Source organism: Typopeltis vanoorti, chromosome 21 (assembly GCF_054136105.1).
Source record: "Typopeltis vanoorti isolate ZY-2024b chromosome 21, IOZ_Tvanoo_1.0, whole genome shotgun sequence".
Taxonomy (NCBI): Eukaryota; Metazoa; Arthropoda; class Arachnida; order Uropygi; family Thelyphonidae; genus Typopeltis; species Typopeltis vanoorti.
This window is the reverse complement of record NC_143569.1, coordinates 66,843,965-66,863,642: the sequence shown is the minus strand read 5'-3', so window position 1 is coordinate 66,863,642 and position 19,678 is coordinate 66,843,965. Positions and strand designations below refer to the sequence as shown.

General features: G+C 34.7%; 1 protein-coding gene across 5 annotated transcripts in view; it reads right to left on the bottom strand.

Moving 5' to 3' along the window:
* Lrch (Leucine-rich-repeats and calponin homology domain protein) overlaps positions 1-19,678 on the bottom strand; it is a 454,905-nt gene that overhangs the window by 326,919 nt on the left and 108,308 nt on the right. For all 5 annotated transcript variants that reach the window (XM_090411096.1, XM_090411095.1, XM_090411098.1 and 2 more), the window contains exon 3: positions 10,619-10,745. In XM_090411096.1, coding sequence (XP_090267222.1) covers positions 10,619-10,745 — 127 coding nt within the window. The remainder of the gene's footprint in view (positions 1-10,618; positions 10,746-19,678) is intronic.

The following is a 19,678-nucleotide window of genomic DNA, read 5'->3' as shown; positions in this document are numbered from 1 at the left end:
GACCAACTTTTCCTTTTTCATTATGTCAGTTGACTTCTGTAATGCCTTGAAAAAGTCCACCATTTCTTCCTTAATAGAACCTTCTGTGGGACCATAGGCACAAAGGTCTCATTGTCCTGTTCTCCATTCTGATATTTGTCCACATTATTACTTGATATTGCCTGCCATTCAAGAAGATGATCCTCGCATTTACTGTTGAATACTACAGCTACTCCTTTTCTCTGATTATTGTTGCCTGAATATAATATTTTGTGCTTCTTCCTGTTTTGTTCTTCTTTGTTTCAGTCACACCTACTATGTCAATCTGATACTTAACCAGTTCTGCTAGTTCCATTTCTTTCCCATTGATGTTTCTTTTGTTAATAATAATACCAATCTTGAACTCTATTCAAATAGAGTTGGTATGTGTTCCAGGATTTGTATTATAGTCTTGTTTAATCCTTTAACCAAGTGTATGCTCTAGAAATAAAATGTATGTGCTAGAGGTATGCTCATTTGAAAGGGCATACCATAATGTCAAAAAATTCTGTGATCCCAGGCCAACTTCTTTTTGTTTTACAATTTGCTGAAAGTAACATAAAATAATCATATTTTATGATCTCCCCCCCCCCCCCCCAATGCAGCTAAATAGATTTTGAGTGCAAATCACGTGTGCACTGTGCGGCCTGAGATGATTTTTTTTTTTTTACTGACTGGGTCAAGCGGTGCACACGCGATTCGCACAAGGTCAAACTTGCATATCTATGATGCATACGAACAGCTATATGCGTTCAGTGTTTTGTCTGGTGGAATAAATTTGTTATAGTGATAAATACTGTTATAAATTGCCCTAATACAGGAGACTACGAAAAAGAGCAATGTCACTTGATAAATAAAGTTCTATCTGATGACGAAACATATGAATATTCGTCGAAAAGTTACAACGGAAGTGATCTTAGTTCTATGTCTTCAGATTCTGATTCTCTCATTGCTAGAAAGAGAATAAAAGTATCCACAACCGGTAATACCGAAGTTTTCGCTCCTAGTACATCTCAGTTTACTGCTGCTCATTCTGTAGAACAAACAATTGATGATGTTATAAGAAATCTGCATTTGACTAATGATTCTTCCTCAGATGAAATACTTAGAAATGTGAATTCAACCGACCAACAATGGAATGAAATTACAGGTGATAATCTAAAACATTTTCAGTTTGTGGATAATAATTTTGGAATAAAACAAAATGTTACTGAAGAAATGCACGATAAACAGCCTGTAGACTTCTTATTTATGTTTGTTGATGAAGGACTGCTGTACCTAATGGTGCAAGAAACTAACGGATACACTCTTCAAAAACTCAGTAAGACAATTTTACCAAAAGCAAGAATAAGAAAGTGGAAAAACACAAATCCCAATGAAATGAAGATATTTTTGGGTCTGCAAATTTGGTTCAGTTTAGTGCAGATGCCAAAATTAAAGTGTTATTGGTCGAATAATTCCTTGACAAGTTATGTCAAGGAATCGGTTCGATCATCTTCTTCTCAGTAACTGACACTTCACAGACAAACGAGGGTGGAAATACTTCTGAAAGACTTTACACCCATCATAAATCATATAAGAAAAAATTTCCAGAAAATAATGACGCCTTTGAGTAATATTTGCGTAGATGAAACTTTAGTTCCTTTCCGAGGTAGTCTTGCCTTTTGTCAGTAAATCAAGAATAAACAACACAAATTTGGCATAAACTATTCAAATTGTGTATTGAAGATGGATATACATATGATTTCAAGATATACTGCAGTGCAGAAAAGACCAATACCACTAATAGTGTTCCAAATTCAATTGTTATGGGACTTTGTGAGAATCTACTTGACCATGGACGCACAATATATGTAGATAATTATTATACCAGTATTGAATTAGCACACAAACTTTTGAATAGACAAACACACCTTGTAGGCACTTTGAGAAAAAATCGAAAGGGAATTCCATAAGATGCTACCCAGAAGAAATTGAAAAAGGGTGAAATAATTGGTAAAGAAAGTGACACAGGGGTGGTGGTGGTAATAAAATGGTGCGATAAATGTGAAGTGCTTATGTTATCAACAAAACACACAAACAAAATGAAATCTCTTACAGCAAGAAATGGTAATGAAGTGCAAAAGTCGGAAGCTATTATAAACTATAACAAAAGCAAAAGTTTTTATTGATCTATCTGATCAGGTAAAAGCCTATGCTTCTTGTCTTCGAAGAAGTGTGAAATAGTACCGAAAACTCGCAGTTGAAATTCTTTTAGGTTCTGCTGTGGTGAACGCTTTTATAGTATATAAGCGAGTTACTGATAAAAACATTAGCATCACAGAATTCAGAGAAAAAATTCCTAATAACAAAAGAGTTATTAGGAATTACACCAAAGTAATAGGAGAAGATGTACATCTTGCTACAAAAAGTTAACCGAAGAACATAATAGAAAATATGCAACATCTAAGGCCACAAACACGGTGGAAATGTGTTCAGTGCAAAAAATTTGACTGTGTTCGCTGTTTTACTATTGTGCATAACTGTAGTTTGTAATTGTTTAGTAATAATTTCACCTAATTATTTTTTCATATCTATTTGTCTATTGTTTGTCATTTTTTGTTTATTAGTTTTTCGATTTTTTAGAAGAAAAATTTATGATTTGACACATTTATAATGACATATATTATAAATAAATATTTAGCACTATTGATATTGTTTTATTCAACATTAGAAATTGGCCTAAATCAGGTAAAAATAAAACCCCTATAATAGGCCACCTGTTGTACATGTAGTTGAAATTCTACCGCACTAACTATATAAACCTGTTTACCAGGCCGCACATTTCTATTACCATATGCATTTCATTTAGATATGAATCACGGTGAACTACGCGGCCTGAAAGAAAAATCTTTATGAAAAACAAATATGATTCACGCAATGCATTGAAAATATGTGAATCGTAATTGATTCATACGGAGGTCAACGTGTTAACAGGTAGTGTGTGTCATTTGGAGTGTCAGCAAAATGCTTTTAAAGAACTGATGAAATCAACTCCTCACAAACAGACCAATTTAGGGAGAAAGTATCAAAATATCAGTAACAAAATATTGTCTTAAATGTTCTAATATCTGGTACACTCAATGAGGATATACATCAGTAAATTTTTTTCTTCAGGTGCAAGACTTCTAGGAAAAGAATAAAAAGCAAAACAGGAAAATACACTTCTTGAATGAAAGTTTCAGTTTCAAGTAGTGTTGGGGACACATTTCATAATGAACCATGATTTTGCACCATAGAAGATTATTGCAGAAGTAGGGGAATGCAGAGAAAACTGATGGAAAGGAAAACAAGGATTCTTTTTGGAGACCTAATAGCAATATAAGAGAGTTTCCAAGGAAATAGATGTATTCCTGAAGCAAAATTTTCTGTAATAACATGCACCAGCATATCAATGTGTAAAATAAAAAAAACAAGATAATCTTACTGATTTTATTATTGCTGACAATAATGGATTCAGAATGGTCCAAGAAACAGAATATATAGAAATTTGAAATACAAAGTGACCACTACCTAAGGTTTTGAAAAAGGTTAAAGTAGACTAAATCCATGATGTTGAACTGTAGATATAAATATACGAGGGTGGTCTGAAAAGTGCAACCTAACTATGAAAAAACGAATTTATAATTTCAAAATTATTTTTATTTTTTGACATAATCTCTCTTAAGACTAATACATTTATTCCAATGATGCTCCAGCACCATTATCCCATCCCTGTAATGGCTCTCAGTAAGATCTGCAAACTACTCCTCTACAGCTGCAATCACCTCTTGATTCGAAGAAAAACGCTGACCAGCTAGGAAGAGTTTTAGTTTTGGGAAGAGATAGAAGTCAGAGGGAGCCAAATCTGAGGAATAGGGTGATGTCCCAACAATTCATAGTACAGATCCCTTAAGTTTTCCCATTGCCAATACACCTTTGTGGGCAGGTGCATTGTCCTGATGAAAGATGATTTTTTTTTCTTCTGCAAACAGTCTTTCTCACAAATTTTTCATCTAGTCTGGTTAAAAGATGGAATAATATTCCCCTGTTATTGTGTTACCCTTTTCAAAATGATTAATAAACAAAATTCCTTTAGCCCCAAAACACCGATGCCATGACCTTTCCTGCTGGTCGAACAGACTTTGACTTCTTTGGTGCTGAACAACCGGCTTCTGTCCACTGTTTTGATTCTGATGTGTAATGGTGAATCCAAGTCTCATCCATAGTAATAAATCTACACACAAAATCAGTTTTATTCTTGTTAAAAAGCACTCAAAGCACTGTGCACAGATTTTCATGCGAGTGCGTTTTTGATCTGCTGTGAGCAAAAGTGGCACCCATCTTGCACAAAACGTTTTCATTTGCAATTCTTCATGCAAAATATATCCTACATGTTCTTTTGAAATGCCTATAGTCTAAGCAATTTCACGCACTTTGACTCGCCGGTCATCCAATACTGCACCTTGATCAATGATTTCTGGTGTCGTTACACTTTCTGGACATCCTTCACGTGGATCATCTCAAGGCTGGTACGTGCCACATTTAAATTCTGTAGTCCATTTCTTAATTGTCAAAAATGAAGGAGCAGAATGCCCGTAAACCTTTATGAATTTTGAATGAATTTCTTTTGCCGTTAAGCCTTCTTTTACAAAGAATTTTATAACCGCACGATACTCAATTTTATCCATTTCAAGGGATACAAACAACACTTTTGCTTCACACAGCTATATATTAAAAAAACTACTTGATAGAATGACTTGCAATTTCTCATGGATGCTTATGACAGATGTACCAGCTTAGACAAAATAAAATCTTGCCGATAGTGTTTCCATCTACGGTCGAGGCCAAGAACTTTTCAGACCACCCTCGTATAATAATTACTGAAGAAAGTTGTTTGAAAACAGGAACTAAACCTTACAGTGAGAGTGGCAAAACCTGAACAAAAAAATTGACTCAGATGAAAAAACAAACAATGGTTGTATGCATCAATAGAAAAATAAGAACTTAGTAGGTGTATAAAGATTACAGTCCATGAAGAGAAAAAGATATATATATATATATAAAAAGTTACTGGCTTAGAGCAGCAATGTACTCTTAGAGGCTTTTGAGAAAAATGTTAAACTACGTTATAATATGTAAAAGTAAATAAACAAAATGTCACAAGAAGACTTTGAAAAGAATATGAAGATATTTAATGCTAAGGCAACTTAAGAAATCTTCAAAATGTAAGGAGTACAAAAGGAATCAAAAATATAAAGTTGATAAAATAATAGGATATTCTAGCTGTTCTAATAGATATATTAGAGTAATTTGAAAAATTATTAGATGAGAAACAAACAATACAGAAGTGGTTCACTGCATCAAATTTAGAAAAGGAGAAATAAAACTGTACATAAAAATTATAGAACAATTTTTTTAATGTATTTCAGAAAAATTTCTGTAAACATACTTGAGAAAAGGCTAACTAAAAAAGAAGAAAAAAAATTGAAAGAAAATTGGTAAAGAACAAATAAGTGCTTTAGCCAAATAGAAAAGACCATGTTTTTATCTTTAAAAGTAGTTATGCAATCATGGGAATATAAGGATTTCTATGCTTAACCTTTGAAAAGGAGTATGATGAGGTAACAAGAGAAACTGTTCAAAATACTAAATTAATACAATGTAAACAGAACTTTTACAACAATGGAATATAATTGACACAAGTTGCAAATCAGCAGTTAGAAATGAAGTGCTTGATGATGTTTTGATGTTAAATCTTTGTAAGGAAGAAACATACATCATTATACATTATGCCTCCTTACAGATTGCATTAAGCATCTGGCAAGTAACATTCTGAGAGGATTCAGAAAAAAAATCTGCACACCATGCTGGTCAACTGAAAGTAGCATTCTTCTGGCAGAGTATGAATAACAGAACCATCCAGACAATGCTCCTGCCCTCTTAAGCCCCCTTGGATTAGAATAGAAGAACTTGCTGACATGAAGAAATGAAAAACATGGACTTGACTAGATCAAGTTGCAAGGCTTGGTCACTGTTCTGTCAACTGGGACACCAACAATCCAAACAGAACTAAAGAAAAAGTAAACCCTCACAGTATTGCAAAAATACTAGCAACTGAACCCAAAATTCCCAGATACCAAAAAAAGAGTTCCATCCTCTTTACAAAAAAAAGTTTTCTAGTCAAGTCCTATATCAATGGCAAATTCCAATCCAACTCTAGATGAAATTGATGCAGCCCTCAAAACTAAGTGAAATAGGTATTGCTCCTACTCTTGATGGCATTAATCCAGACTTTCTTACTCATCTTGGCCTAAGAGCAATACCTTGGCTATCTAATTTCTTCTTCTCAATAATAAATGACTCCAGAAACTTCAGCATGAATCAAAGAATGGCCTTGCCAAAACACAATAAGTCAACTGATGACCCTAATAAATCTAATGCCCTATAGAATTGCTCTGCATTCCTTACAAACTTTTTGAAAAGATCCTCTCTAGAATTTCTTCAAAATAGAAGCTATCTTACCCAGTGAACAGGCTGGGTTTAGATCTGACAGAAGCTGCTGCGACCAGGTCCTGACTCTCATGACCCACATAGAAGCTGGATACCAAAAAGGTACCGTCTTCATAGACCTAACATCAGCTTATGACACCATATGGAAGAAAGATTTACTGAATAAAACAGCCAAAATAATAAATTGCCACAAAACTAAAGTTACTAAAACAAATGCTCTTCAACAGGAAAATAAAAGTCCATTTAAATTCACAAAAAAGCAGAACATTTATCCTGGGATGGATTATTACAAAAATCTGTCCTCGCTTCAGCTCTATTCAACCTGCACACAAATGAGATCCCTCCAACAACTAATCGAAAGTTTATCTATACTGATGACATAGCAATTGTCACCCAAGATAGTATCTTCTAAAGCCTTGAGGAAACACTGAACAAAGATCTGAGCTCACTGCAAAATTACTTTGAAAGCCAGGGGACTATCTAACCTTAGCAAAACTGTTGTTTCAGCTTTTCATCTAAATAACCACGAGGCTCATAGAAAACTAAAAATAAACTTATGCAACAGGACATCCATGAAAAGTAACCCTTGTTAGCCTGGTGTCACACTTGACTAAAGTGTAACATACCAAAACCATTTGGGAAAAAACTAAGTTAAAGATATCTGCAAGGAACAACAACAAACAAGCTCACAGACACAACTTAAGGTTGTAATGTCTCGCCTCTTAGAACAGCAGCCCTGGCTGTGGTCTTCACAGTGGCAGAGTATTGTTCACTCTGGAGCTGAAGTCACCACACAACTCTCATGGACATAGCATAAAAATGAGAACCATCTCTGGTACTTTGGTTTCCCATTGATCTATTGGTCTCACCTCCATGGTTTCTGCATATCACTCCTCTATGCTTCAGAAGAGAAGAAGCTATCATCAAATAAATAAATAAAATCAGAAATAACATGTACCTTCCTATATATATATATATATATATATATCAAGATATTGCTCCAACTCACTGCCTTACTTCCAGATTTCTCATCTGGATTGTGAAAATACCAGACGATGGTCCCAAGGACTAGTGGAGATGATTTTAAAAAAACTACAAACAAGCACCTGATTAGAAATCCAACTATCAAATCACAAAAAAAGGATTCAATCTACATTGACACCTCGGGAGACAGCTAAACAGTTTAGGACCAGACAAGGCAGCTGTGCCCACTTATTACATCTGTGGGGAATTTCACTGTCACCTTTTTTGCATGTGTTGCTGTTGTTGTGCAGACTATGCATCATATCAGTGATACTGTCCCACAGAAAGGGGTTCCTGAGGCTTCAGGAATGTGCATTTTTCCCATATCGTGCCACTGATTTGTTAACTGAACCGTCAATCTCTTTTGTTCATTAATTTTTTGTATTTTTACCCATATGCTATATAAATAAAGGTAAGTGATATTCATATAGGACATAAGCACATTAAAAACTAGCCCCTCTATGCAGCTCTCTTAGTTCTCTTAAAATAACCAGCTGAAGTCTTCAGTAATCTTTAGCGAAATTAAATAACTGATCAAAATCAGCAATAAAGACCAATTATGAAAATAAACAGAAAAACATCAACTTAATTCTTATTAATCTACAGAACATGTAGCATTTTATCTATTTACACACAAGTTTTAGTGAAGCAGACAAATTTAAAATTGAAACAGACAAGAGCAAGTAAATTTGGTACAGCAAGAAGCCAGCTGAATAACTTTACATGTAAACAAAGAGAAAGCAAAATAAACCAAGCTAGAGTATACAATACAATGTTCAACTAATTTCAACATATGAATCTGAGCAGGGCCGCCCCTAGGAATTTTGCTGTCCTGTGCAGTAGCATATTTTGCCGTCCCTTCCACCTTATTTTTCATATAGTTTATGCCAATTTTGCCACCCCAAAAAAACTTGCCGCCCTGTGCAAATGCACGTCTTGCAACGTCGGTAGAGCCGGCTCTGAATCTGAGGGTTGAGATGGATATAACGGAAGTTCGGTAAAGGCTGGCAAGCAAAGAAGGTTTTAGAAAAATTATGAGAGTAAACAGAAGGAATCTGTAGCAAAATGATTAAAAATGAAGCTATTAGTAAGAACAAGATAAGAAATCATATACAGGGTGATCAAAATTAAAGTATCCCTGTTTAAGACCTTGTGAAATGCCATCCAGTGATCCAACTGCTGTGAAACTTTACAGGAATACATTATGCATCATGTGGAAATGATATCTGGGGAGTAGTTCCAAAATCCATCATCACCAGGGGCATTGTAAATATCAAATGCATGAATTTGCATATCACACAACTTGGCAGGTACCAGGATAGTTTTAAAAGATGGACACATGATTTTCCCTTTTATGCTGGTTGTTAATATCACCCACAATAATGGCACTAATCTTGTCCCAACATGATTTGCTCATGAAGTTGTATTACCTATACAACTTCAATGCTGTGCTGCACTCCATGAATTTTGTCGCCTGAACAAATGTCAACGAGGTCCACTATCATCACCATGTACTCTGCAATTAATCACTTTGAAGAAATGGAATTGGTGGGAGTAAGACCTGGCAGAGTTGGCAAATCAATAGGTTCACAACAAGTGAATGAAGTTGCTACTGCTGTTGTGGAGCAAGCCATGAATAACAGTGCATGTGCTGTATCAAGACACATGGACATGCCTTAAACAACTGTCTGGAAAATGCTACATCTCTCCCCATTCAAGACAACTCTGACACAGGAATTATGCCTGCAGAATTTGGAAAGTCAACTGATATTCGCTTTAACATTCTTCTTGCTCAAGTGGAGTTGGACGATGCATGGCCGTGGATGATTTTGTGGGAAGATAAGGCTCACTTTCACCTGAATGGATCTGTAACTACCCACAATTGGTATGCGCTATATAAAAACCTGCATGCAATCCAACAAATTCCTTTGTAGCTGTGTCACAGCTACAAAGGAATTTGTTGATTACTCTTTGAGGACATTTGCCAGTCAGGTCCTGTGACCTGCTCAGTTACTGCCAAAAAGTATTGCAATATGATAAACAATTTTGTTGTATCACAGCTACAGCAGGTGCCTATGCATGGATTCAGTTATTTTCATGCAGAATGGGTCCCTCCATACATCAGTCAATCTGTACAGAATGTTCTTTGAGAAGATTTCATGGAGCCCAGAGTAATCAGTTGTGCATTTCCCACTGCATGGCCACCTCGTTCAACTGATTTGAACCCTCCCCCCCCCATCCCCACAACTTCTTACTCTGGGGATTTCTCAAAGATAGGGTTTATCGAGATCATCCTGATAACTTGCTGGCAATGAAAGACAGAATGCAACATCAGTCCTGATCTGCTGCATTATGCCATTGAACACCCTGCACAAAGGATGGAATTTGTGACATACTGGGAAGAAGAAGCACATTGAACAGTACAGCCAATGAATACATAATGAAGTGAATAAAATTGTGTTATTTATGCTTGTGTTGCTTTTCTCCTTCTTACACACACAGAAAAATTACTACATCTACATTCAGTACATCATACAATGGTACCTGGTGGTGAATTTTTGAACTATTTTTTCCCCCTCAGATATCACTTCCATGTGACACACACAATGTATTCCTGCAAAGTTTTTTCCAGTATTTGGATCACTGGGTGGTGCTACACATGGCCTTAAACAGGGATACTTTAATTCTGATCACCCTGCATGACTCATTCTAGAACCAGAGCCACTCATATTTAATGATAGCATTAAATATGCAAAGGTTCCCACCCCACCCCCAGTTAGAGAGTATGTATCATATTTGACTGACATGAATGAGAATAATTTGTCAAGTATAATATGCTAGCATTAGTACTTGCTTTTATCTTAAATTTTCTCTTTCAGAAAAAAAAAATTACATGTTAAACAATGATATACCAACATATCAGCCACAGCAATAGTCAAGATGCTATATTTGAATATCTTAATTAGCATTTAGAATACAGAGAAAAAGAAAAATATTAAAGTTATATGATCGTGATACAATTCCTAAAAGAAAAGAATATACTCACCAAATCCATGAGACATTGCATGTGACCTATCTCTTCTGGCAGAGAGACTAACTTGTTGTTTCCCAAAATTAATACCTGCAATGGAAGCTGACATAATGAAGGAGGGATTGTTGAAAGTTGATTGCGGCTATAAAGATATAAAAGCAATTATTTAATACCTTACAACTTACTTTTTTTCATACAAATACACACATACTACATGAGAAGTTTACATTTCTGCAGAAAGATGATATCCTTACACTTCAATATATATATAAGAATACAACCACATATTTCTACATTAAATGGCATCTTGGATACAAACTATCAAATTCAGATCTAACACAACATCCAGTTTTCTCTTCCTTTAGTACTAAGGCTATTAGTGTTAACATAATTCTTCATTTCTTTGAAATAGCTGTATTCAGTTTCCAGTATTGGATTTGTGGCATTTATATGGGACAGATGGATCAATATCGAGAAATCTGTAAAAAAGAACATGTCATGTTCTTTTTTTTTTTTTTTTTTTTTACAGGAGACGAAAAAATGGGCACACAAATCACGACTGACATTTCACACCACTAAAGAGAAACACTAAGCACATTGGGAACTCGCAAAAATGCCAAACAGACTATTCACATAATATATCTATTCACATAATTCAACAATTATGCGAATAGATTTAAAGAATCGAGCAAAACGATACGATGTTCAACCAAATGTAAAAAAAGGTCTCTTCTTAAATGAACTATATGCAGCTAATATAAAAGACCTACACATTACAGTAATCTCCTCCTTAATCACAGGTTCATTTTTTGCGGTTTCAGTTACTCACGGTCAATCCTGGTCTGAAAATATTAAATGGAAAATACCAGAAATAAACAATTCTTAAGTTTTTTTAAATTGCATGCTGTTCTGAGCAGCATGATGAAATCTCACTCTGTCCTGACCAGGACATAAATCATCCCTTTGTCCAGCATATACATGCTGTAATATATATGCTACCACCCATCAGTCATTAATAGCTGTCTAGGTTATCAGATCAATTGTGGTATTGCAGTGCTTGTATTCAAGTACATAATTCTTATTTTACTTAATGGCCCAAAGTAAAAGAGTAGTGATTGCTGACTGGATGTGCCAAAGAGATGCCATAAAGTGCTTCCTTTAACTGAAAAGGTGAAAGTTCTTTACTTCATAAGGAAGGAAAATTGCATGCTGGGATTGCTAAGATTACATTCACATAACTTTTATTACAATATATTGTTATAATTGTTCTATTATTAGTTATTAATCTCTTTACCTAATTTATAAATTAAACTATCATATGTATAGGAAAAAACATAGTATATATAGGGTTCAGTACTATCCATGGTTTCAGGTATCCACTGGGGTGGGAGGGGGTCTTGGAATTTCTCCTCTGCAGATAAGTGGGAGGGGGGGAGGCTACTGTAATGAATTAGGCCATGAGAAGTTATACAGCACATCGCAACAATGAGCCATGATCCTAACATGTTATCATATTAAGCATCTTGTTCAAGTTGAAATGAGTAATGATAGTCATTAATTTAGAAATCTCTCTGTGAATACTTGTTTTAATTCTTTGTTTTTTGATCTTAAGTAGTACAAGAAAACATTGCATGAAACTAGTAATTACTTTTTTTTTTATTATTATTGCTAAACAGTTGTATATGGTACTTGCCAGACAAATTCCTAGATATCAAGACATGGAAACCTTAGCTCATCAACTGGTTGCTTGTTGAAGGATAGAGTGGAAATAGATTTTTTTTTGTAATTGTAGTTGTTGCTGCCTGAATGATACATTCTGACATACATCACTACTTCATCGATAGGTATTTAGGTGACTATTTCGGCATTAAATTTTGCAAGATGAGAAAAAGGTATTCCAGTAAAAGTATTCCTGGTCGTTTTTTCACATAGGCATCCATTTAAAAGAACATGGGCCCTGTAAAGATATAGGGAAAGGAAAAATCACAGGAAAACAATTGCTTTTGTATTTGTTCTATTCGACAACCCGCATGAACAGCAGCACAAGCAGGAGAGCATATTGTAGAATCTATTAGATAATACAAATAGCAATAAGGAAGCATGTATTGTGTCCATTATTAAGAAGGGGACATTCTTACTATCAAGAATGTACTCAATGATGCAGCCTCATCCATTCATGTTGGTACTACCCCACAGACTATTGTGCCTATTAAAAACACCAAAACATATGGACTCAGATAGTTGCAATATAATTTAACTTAGAATCTAATAGTAAACAAATGGAACATAAGTAATAAGAAATCCCCATTGATAGGCAAATGACTACCACTTCCAGCAGAGCAATATTAAGCTAGACACACAAGAAAGGAGTATGGTTGCCCACCACAATTAGAGACTGCTAAGAACAGATCATCTGCAGTTCTTTCTTTATAAAGAAAAGTCAAATGCCTTAAAGTCACTGGATTCTGAATGTCTTATAGAGACAAAGACTGCTGAACTATATTTCTGCAGAACCTTGTTATTAATATTTTGGTGCAATCAACAACAGTTCCACTGCAAGAATTTTTTTCCTTTTGGCTTTGTAGATTTGTCTGATTTCTAAGAGGTTGAGGACTTATCTTTGTTTAGCTTGTATCAATTGAGCATGCCCATATTTCTGACATTAAAAGCATCATAGTGGATTAGAAATTCTAGCCTAATAGAGCAGCTCAGATATCCTGTTTTTACCAAAGGTCTGGGTGTATCACAAGTAAGGATGATATTCCTAGTCAGAACAAGGTGACCATCCCTATGTATTACAATGCACCTCATGCTTGTCATTTCTTGATCTTTAAGCTCTAAAGATGTGGTACATAAACAAAATTCAATTCCAATATCGCGTCTCTAGAAGAGACGATTGTTTTATGAGGTGTTACTGTAATTGGCATTTTCTCTCCCATTGATGTTGCTGACATATTTCAACAAGAATGTAGCATAATTTAACTGTTTTGGAAATGTCTTTCTACTTCCTACATCCATTATAACAAAAAAATGTAGCTACTTTAGGGAAAGAAAGTGATGTTTTCCCTGAAGTTTTTCCCCAAAACATGTAAATACATTTATTAAACACAAATACAAAATAAATATCCAAATTTCTAATCAAGATAGAAAGGAACTAGACATTCAAGAATGTCTAAATAGGGCTGATCTAAGTAATATGGCCATTTAAATAGAATAGGTGAGGAAAGGCTAAACAAAACAAGTGTTTGATGCCAAGATAGCAGGAAAGAGACCTAGATGAAGACCAAGGTCTAGGTAAACTGATTCAATCAGAAGAGCCTTAGAAGCATGAAATGTTAGATATGACAATATTGGAGTGCTGACAAGTAATAGACTAATTTGGAGGAAAATTGGTGATAGAATAACAATAATGTAAACTTATATCGTGTAGTGCATAGTACATCCTGTACATCCCTTGAGGATAATATCAGCAAATCAATTAAAAGAAACATTTCTGTTGTGAGCTACTGCTTAGGGATCTTTAGTGTGCTCTCTAGGATGTGTTCTTTTCTTTCTCAGACTCATTAATTACCAACTGATGACCTTTCCATCTGCTGCATGGACAGAGGATTATTAGCTAGTAAGGAATGGCTTATTTCAGAAACAATATCATTCAGGAATATGAATAAGGAAAAAAAAAAAACTAGTTTTTATGACAAATAAATGTTTTTATATAGAGAAAATTTAAGAGGAATTGCATATTTGTAAAAATTAAGTTCAGTTGTTTGTTATTCCTTAAACAACTGATACTAAACTCAGAAATAAAAGATGGTACTCAGTGGAATAAAACGAATGGCAAAGAAATACTGGTTGTAGAAGTGCACCCCTCCCCCCCCAACTGTACAAATGTACTATAGGTTTACTAATAACCTTTCATGGCTGGGAACAACATACAAGGCTAGATGCTTAACATAGAATTTTGTAAGAAAAGAAAAAGGATTGTTGAAATTATATCCAAATATATTGCAAAACTTAAATGCAAACACTGCGGTAGGCTTAGATGGAATATCAGCTCGTGTGTTGCGTGAATGTGCAAATGAATTGTCAACCCCTCTTACCTGGATATTTAATTCAAGTTTGAACTCTGGTATGGTCCCTAGGGAGTGGAAGTTAGGCAAAGTGGTTCCTTTGCATAAGGGTGGCTCTAAAACTGCGGTATTGAATTACAGACCAATCACCATCTCAGGAGTAGTGGTAAAAGTATTGGAAAAGTTGGTTAAAGACAAAATTCAAGAATGGGTGGATCAGGATATGATACTCTATAGAGGCCAACATGGTTTTGTTAAAGGTAGATCCTGCCTTAGCAATCTATTAACTATTCATAATAGAATAACATCTGAGTTGGACAAAGGAACTGGCTACACAGTGGTACTTCTGGATTTTGCTAAGGCTTTTGACAGGATACCCCATAGAACACTGTTACGCAAATTGGAGCAGATGGGAATGGATATTAAATTGGTGATATGGATAGGAGAATGGCTCAGGGAGAGATACCATAAGGTGGTGTATGGAGGAGCCGAGTCCAGAATGAGGCAGGTGACCAGTGGTGTGCCTCAGGGCTCTGTGCTTGGGCCAATGTTGTTTAATTTGTATATAAATGATATAGGAAACGGCTTAAAGGGAGATATTCAGTTGTTTGCTGATGATGCAAAGTTGTGTAGTGCAATAAAAAATCAAGCTGATGTTGAAAGTTTGCAGGAGGATTTAAATAAGCTGGTAAAATGAGCAAAAGAAAATGGATGTCAGTTCAATGTGGAAAAGTGTAAAGTCATGCATTTTGGGATTAAAAGATTACCAGCTGTGTACTACATCGATGGAAAGGTACTCCAAGAGATTGATGAGGCTAGGGACTTAGAGGTATTGGTAGATAGGGAGATGAAGTTCAGAGGACACATTGCTAAGGTGTCCAAGATTGCACATAGGATTACTTGGTTGTTGAGGAACACACTGACATCCAGAGATAAAGAGGTTATTATTCCCCTTTATAAAGCATTGATACTTCCACATTTGGATTACTGTGCTCAGGTCTGGTCACCTGGATTCCTTGGAGATGAGGAGGCTGTGGAGAAGGTTCAGAGAAGAGTGACCAAGTTGGTGAGTGATATAAAAAATGCTCCCTACATTGATAGATTGGGAGCTTGTGGATTGCAGAGATTGGTTGATAGACGAAGAAGAGGGGATATGATAGAAACATTCAAATTACTAAAAGGTTTTTATAGGATTGATGCAGGGGAAATGTTTCAGCTGTGTGATAGTGATGGAAGAACAAGAGGTCATCTCTGGAAATTAAAGAAGAGTGTGGTTAACAAAGGTGTCAGAACAAGGTTTTTTGCCTGGAGGGTGGTGAATGAGTGGAATTCATTGCCTGACTTAGTTGTGAGCTCTTCGTCTGTAAATGAATTCAAGAAGAGATATGACAGATATTGTTTTGCTAGTTTGGGTCTCCCGCGATGAGTCTGACTCCATGGAGATACCCGTAATAATAATAATAATTATGTGAAAAACATATGTTTTCATAAATATTTAACATTACTTTCAATGCAAGTGTTTGCAAAATTAATTTGCAAATTATTTTCTGTGAAATGGAAAGACTAAAAGTATCTTGTTCCACTGCACTGATCTGAAGAATGAAAGATGGCAATAAACACACACACACACACACACACACACACACACTGTATTTGCCAGCGTATAAGATGCACTTTTTGTCTTTGAAAATAGGTCTGAAAAACAGGGTGCATCTTATACGCCAATACTTGGTTTTTTTTTTACTTTGATTTCTGGAAATTTTCTCTGTTCTGAGTTATGCGATTTCTTTCTTGCGGTGTGTGTGTGAGAGCATTCCAGTTACATAGAGTTCAGTGGATGTGAATGCACCGTCATCGACAATCACAGCTGTGTTCCTGTTCATTTAAACTTTCCAATTGTTGCTGTTGTTGTGAACGGTGATAAATTTCTGCCGTTAAATTTTCTCTGCATTTCTTGGCAAATTATGGCTGAAAAACGTCGGTAATGCTACAACATGGAAACAGGGCTTAGGTATTTGTTGAAAGTAGACCTACTTATTACTTTATATTTGAAATACTGTAAATTCATTATAACATTCGGTGATAAAGTTTTTTTCCTAAAAAATGTGTACAAAAAAGGGGGTGCGTCTTATAGGCTAGTGCATCTTATATGCCAGCAAATGCGGTGTATATATATATATATATATATATATATATATATATATATATATATATGGAAACAGATACAATTTATTTTCTTTTCACACAAAAATCTTTTTTTTTTTCTCTCTCTCACCAACTAAAGCAAAACAGTAAAATATTGAAAGAATTTCATATTAGAAATTATGGACTTTACAACCATGTTATAAATAACTTTTAATTTCCCGCCGTTTCGATCTTCATATTAAGATCATCATCTGGAGCATATACAAATATACAGGACAAGTTGAGTTACATTACATACAGTAACGTAACTCAGCTTGTCCTGTATATTTGTATATGCTCCAGATGATGATCTGGATATGAAGATCAAAACGTCAGGAAATTAAAAGAGTTATTTATAACATGGTTGTAAAGTCCATAATTTCTAATATGAATGCTGATCACTGTGCAACACTAAAAGAAAGGATTGAAAGAATTTCCAATTCAGGAAATTTTAAGTAAAATAGTTTTCTTTAAATCAGGTATTCTCAAAGGTTGCAACTCAGTTACAGTAAATCTGCTGATAGCTCTAACATTAAGGGATTAATGGAAGTAGTTCATTACAAGATAAAAGAAACCCCTCGATACTGAACAAACAAGAATGGATTGCAATTTGGGATTTAGATGACCAAATTGTATTCTTATGAGCTTAAACCATAAATTATAGGAGAACATGACAGAATTTCATGCCATCTGGTAAGTGGTCTAGTTAAACTGGAGCACTGACTGTGAAATTGGAAGTGATCATCATTTAGTGTTGAGTAGGATAAAATTGAAAATAATGGTGTGTGTAAAAAAAAAAAGTTTTAAATGAATCAAAGCTGAGTAACTTTCAGAGGTGAACTGTAGACTCAAATACATGAACATTATTCAAGAAAAAAAATGAAAGATTTAAAACAAGTACTAAACCCTGGAGATTCATTTGCAAATGCTGAAGAAGACATTGACTGATTCAGATAGAGGGACATATGGTGAGGTTGTTTGTAAGGATACAAAAATCAGAACTCTTTGGTAGACTCGGGAAGTTAAACAGGCAGTCAAGAAAAAGAACGAAGCATATCAAAGTTCCTGGCAATTGAGTCAGCTTGCGATCTTAGAGAGTACAGAGAAAAATGTATGAAAGCGAAACTCTGTGTAAAATTAGCTAAACAAAAGTCATGGGAAGACTGTCACCTTCCAGATATTTATTTTTTTACGTTTTAAGCGAAAAATGTAATATAGGAATAAATAAATACTTGAAAGAGAAAAAACCATTAAGAACCTGAAATGTGAAAAGACAGATTGAGTAGATTATATTTGACCAAAAATGCTCACATATGGAAATATAAAAGTTTTACAATGGCTACACTACATAATTTAGAAGGCTTAGTCAGGTGATTGAATTCCAGATGATTAGAGTACCTCTCATAGTACCCATCCATTAAAAAGGGAAATAAAACAATGTGAGAATTGAGGAATTTCCCTACCGAGTGTTCCTAATAAGATTTATGCAAGTATACTTGAGTGACAGATAAGGAACGTGGAAGGGAAGCTTGGTGAAAAACAAGCTGTATTAACCAAATAGAGGTTGTCAAGATCAGATTTTCACTTTAACTTTAAGACAAATAGTTGAAAAATCATGAAAATATAACAAGTCTGTAATTAAGTTTGGTAGATCTGGAAAAGGCATATCACTAGGTGCCAATACTTAGTAATATCAAGCAACACTTAGTCTTTATGTGAGTGCAAGTCAGCAGTTAAAACTGAAGATATAGGAAGATGGTTTGACATTAAATCAGATGAGAGACAAGGATACACATTATGAAGAAAAGTTGTATTAAAATTAAAGATATTAATCTCAGCTCTACTTTATGAAGATGTTATACTTTTATACACATCCAATAAAAGTGTTTGGATTTCCAATACTAAATTAAATAACTGCTGTGATAATTTGGTATGAAAATCAGCAATAAAGAGACAAAAGAAAATAGAAACAAACATTAACTGTATTCTGAAAGAAAAATCTATAAAACTTGTAAAACTTTTCAGCTATTTTGGCAAACATTTTTAGTGAAGATGGCAAATTAAATTTGGAAACAGACAGAATTAACAAAGCTGGTATAGCAGGAATTCAACTGAATAAATTTATATGGAATAAGAGAGAAATTAGCCAAGACACTTAAAGTAATATACAAAACAGTATTTAAAACAATTTTAACTTAAGGATCTGAGATCTAAGCTAGAAATAAAAACACTTGATCAAAGAGTGGAGACCACAGATGTCAGAGTTTTGAGAGAGATTAGTGAAGTGAACAGATGGAATCGATGGCAGTATAATTTAAAAAGAGGATATTAGGAAAGAACTTGCCATTGTTAGCATTCAGGAATGTGTTAGCATTCAGGAATGTGTTAGCAAAACTAATCTCAGGTGGTATGATCACTTACACAGAATGGGCAAAGAAAGGATCACTTACATAGAATGGGCAAGGAAAGGTTAGCAGAACAAATGTTCTTTGCCTAGATGATAAGACTAAGACCCAGAGGAAGACTAAGGTCCATTGACAATAAAGTGCTTTAAAAGAGTAAAATATAAGATTTCATAATATTGGAGTTGACAGATAAGATTAATTTGAAGGAAAGTTGTCAATAGCAAGTTAGTAATGATGTACCTTTCATGTAGTACTATAATAATATCTGTATATGCCTTTAGGATATATCAGAAATTTGATGAAGAAAAACACTCTATGTTTATATCCTTGGGGGAGGGGAGGGGGGGAATCTTATATGTGATCTTATTTTTCAAATGAGTGTTATGGAACAAGATATTTTACTTCAGTCCACTTTACTA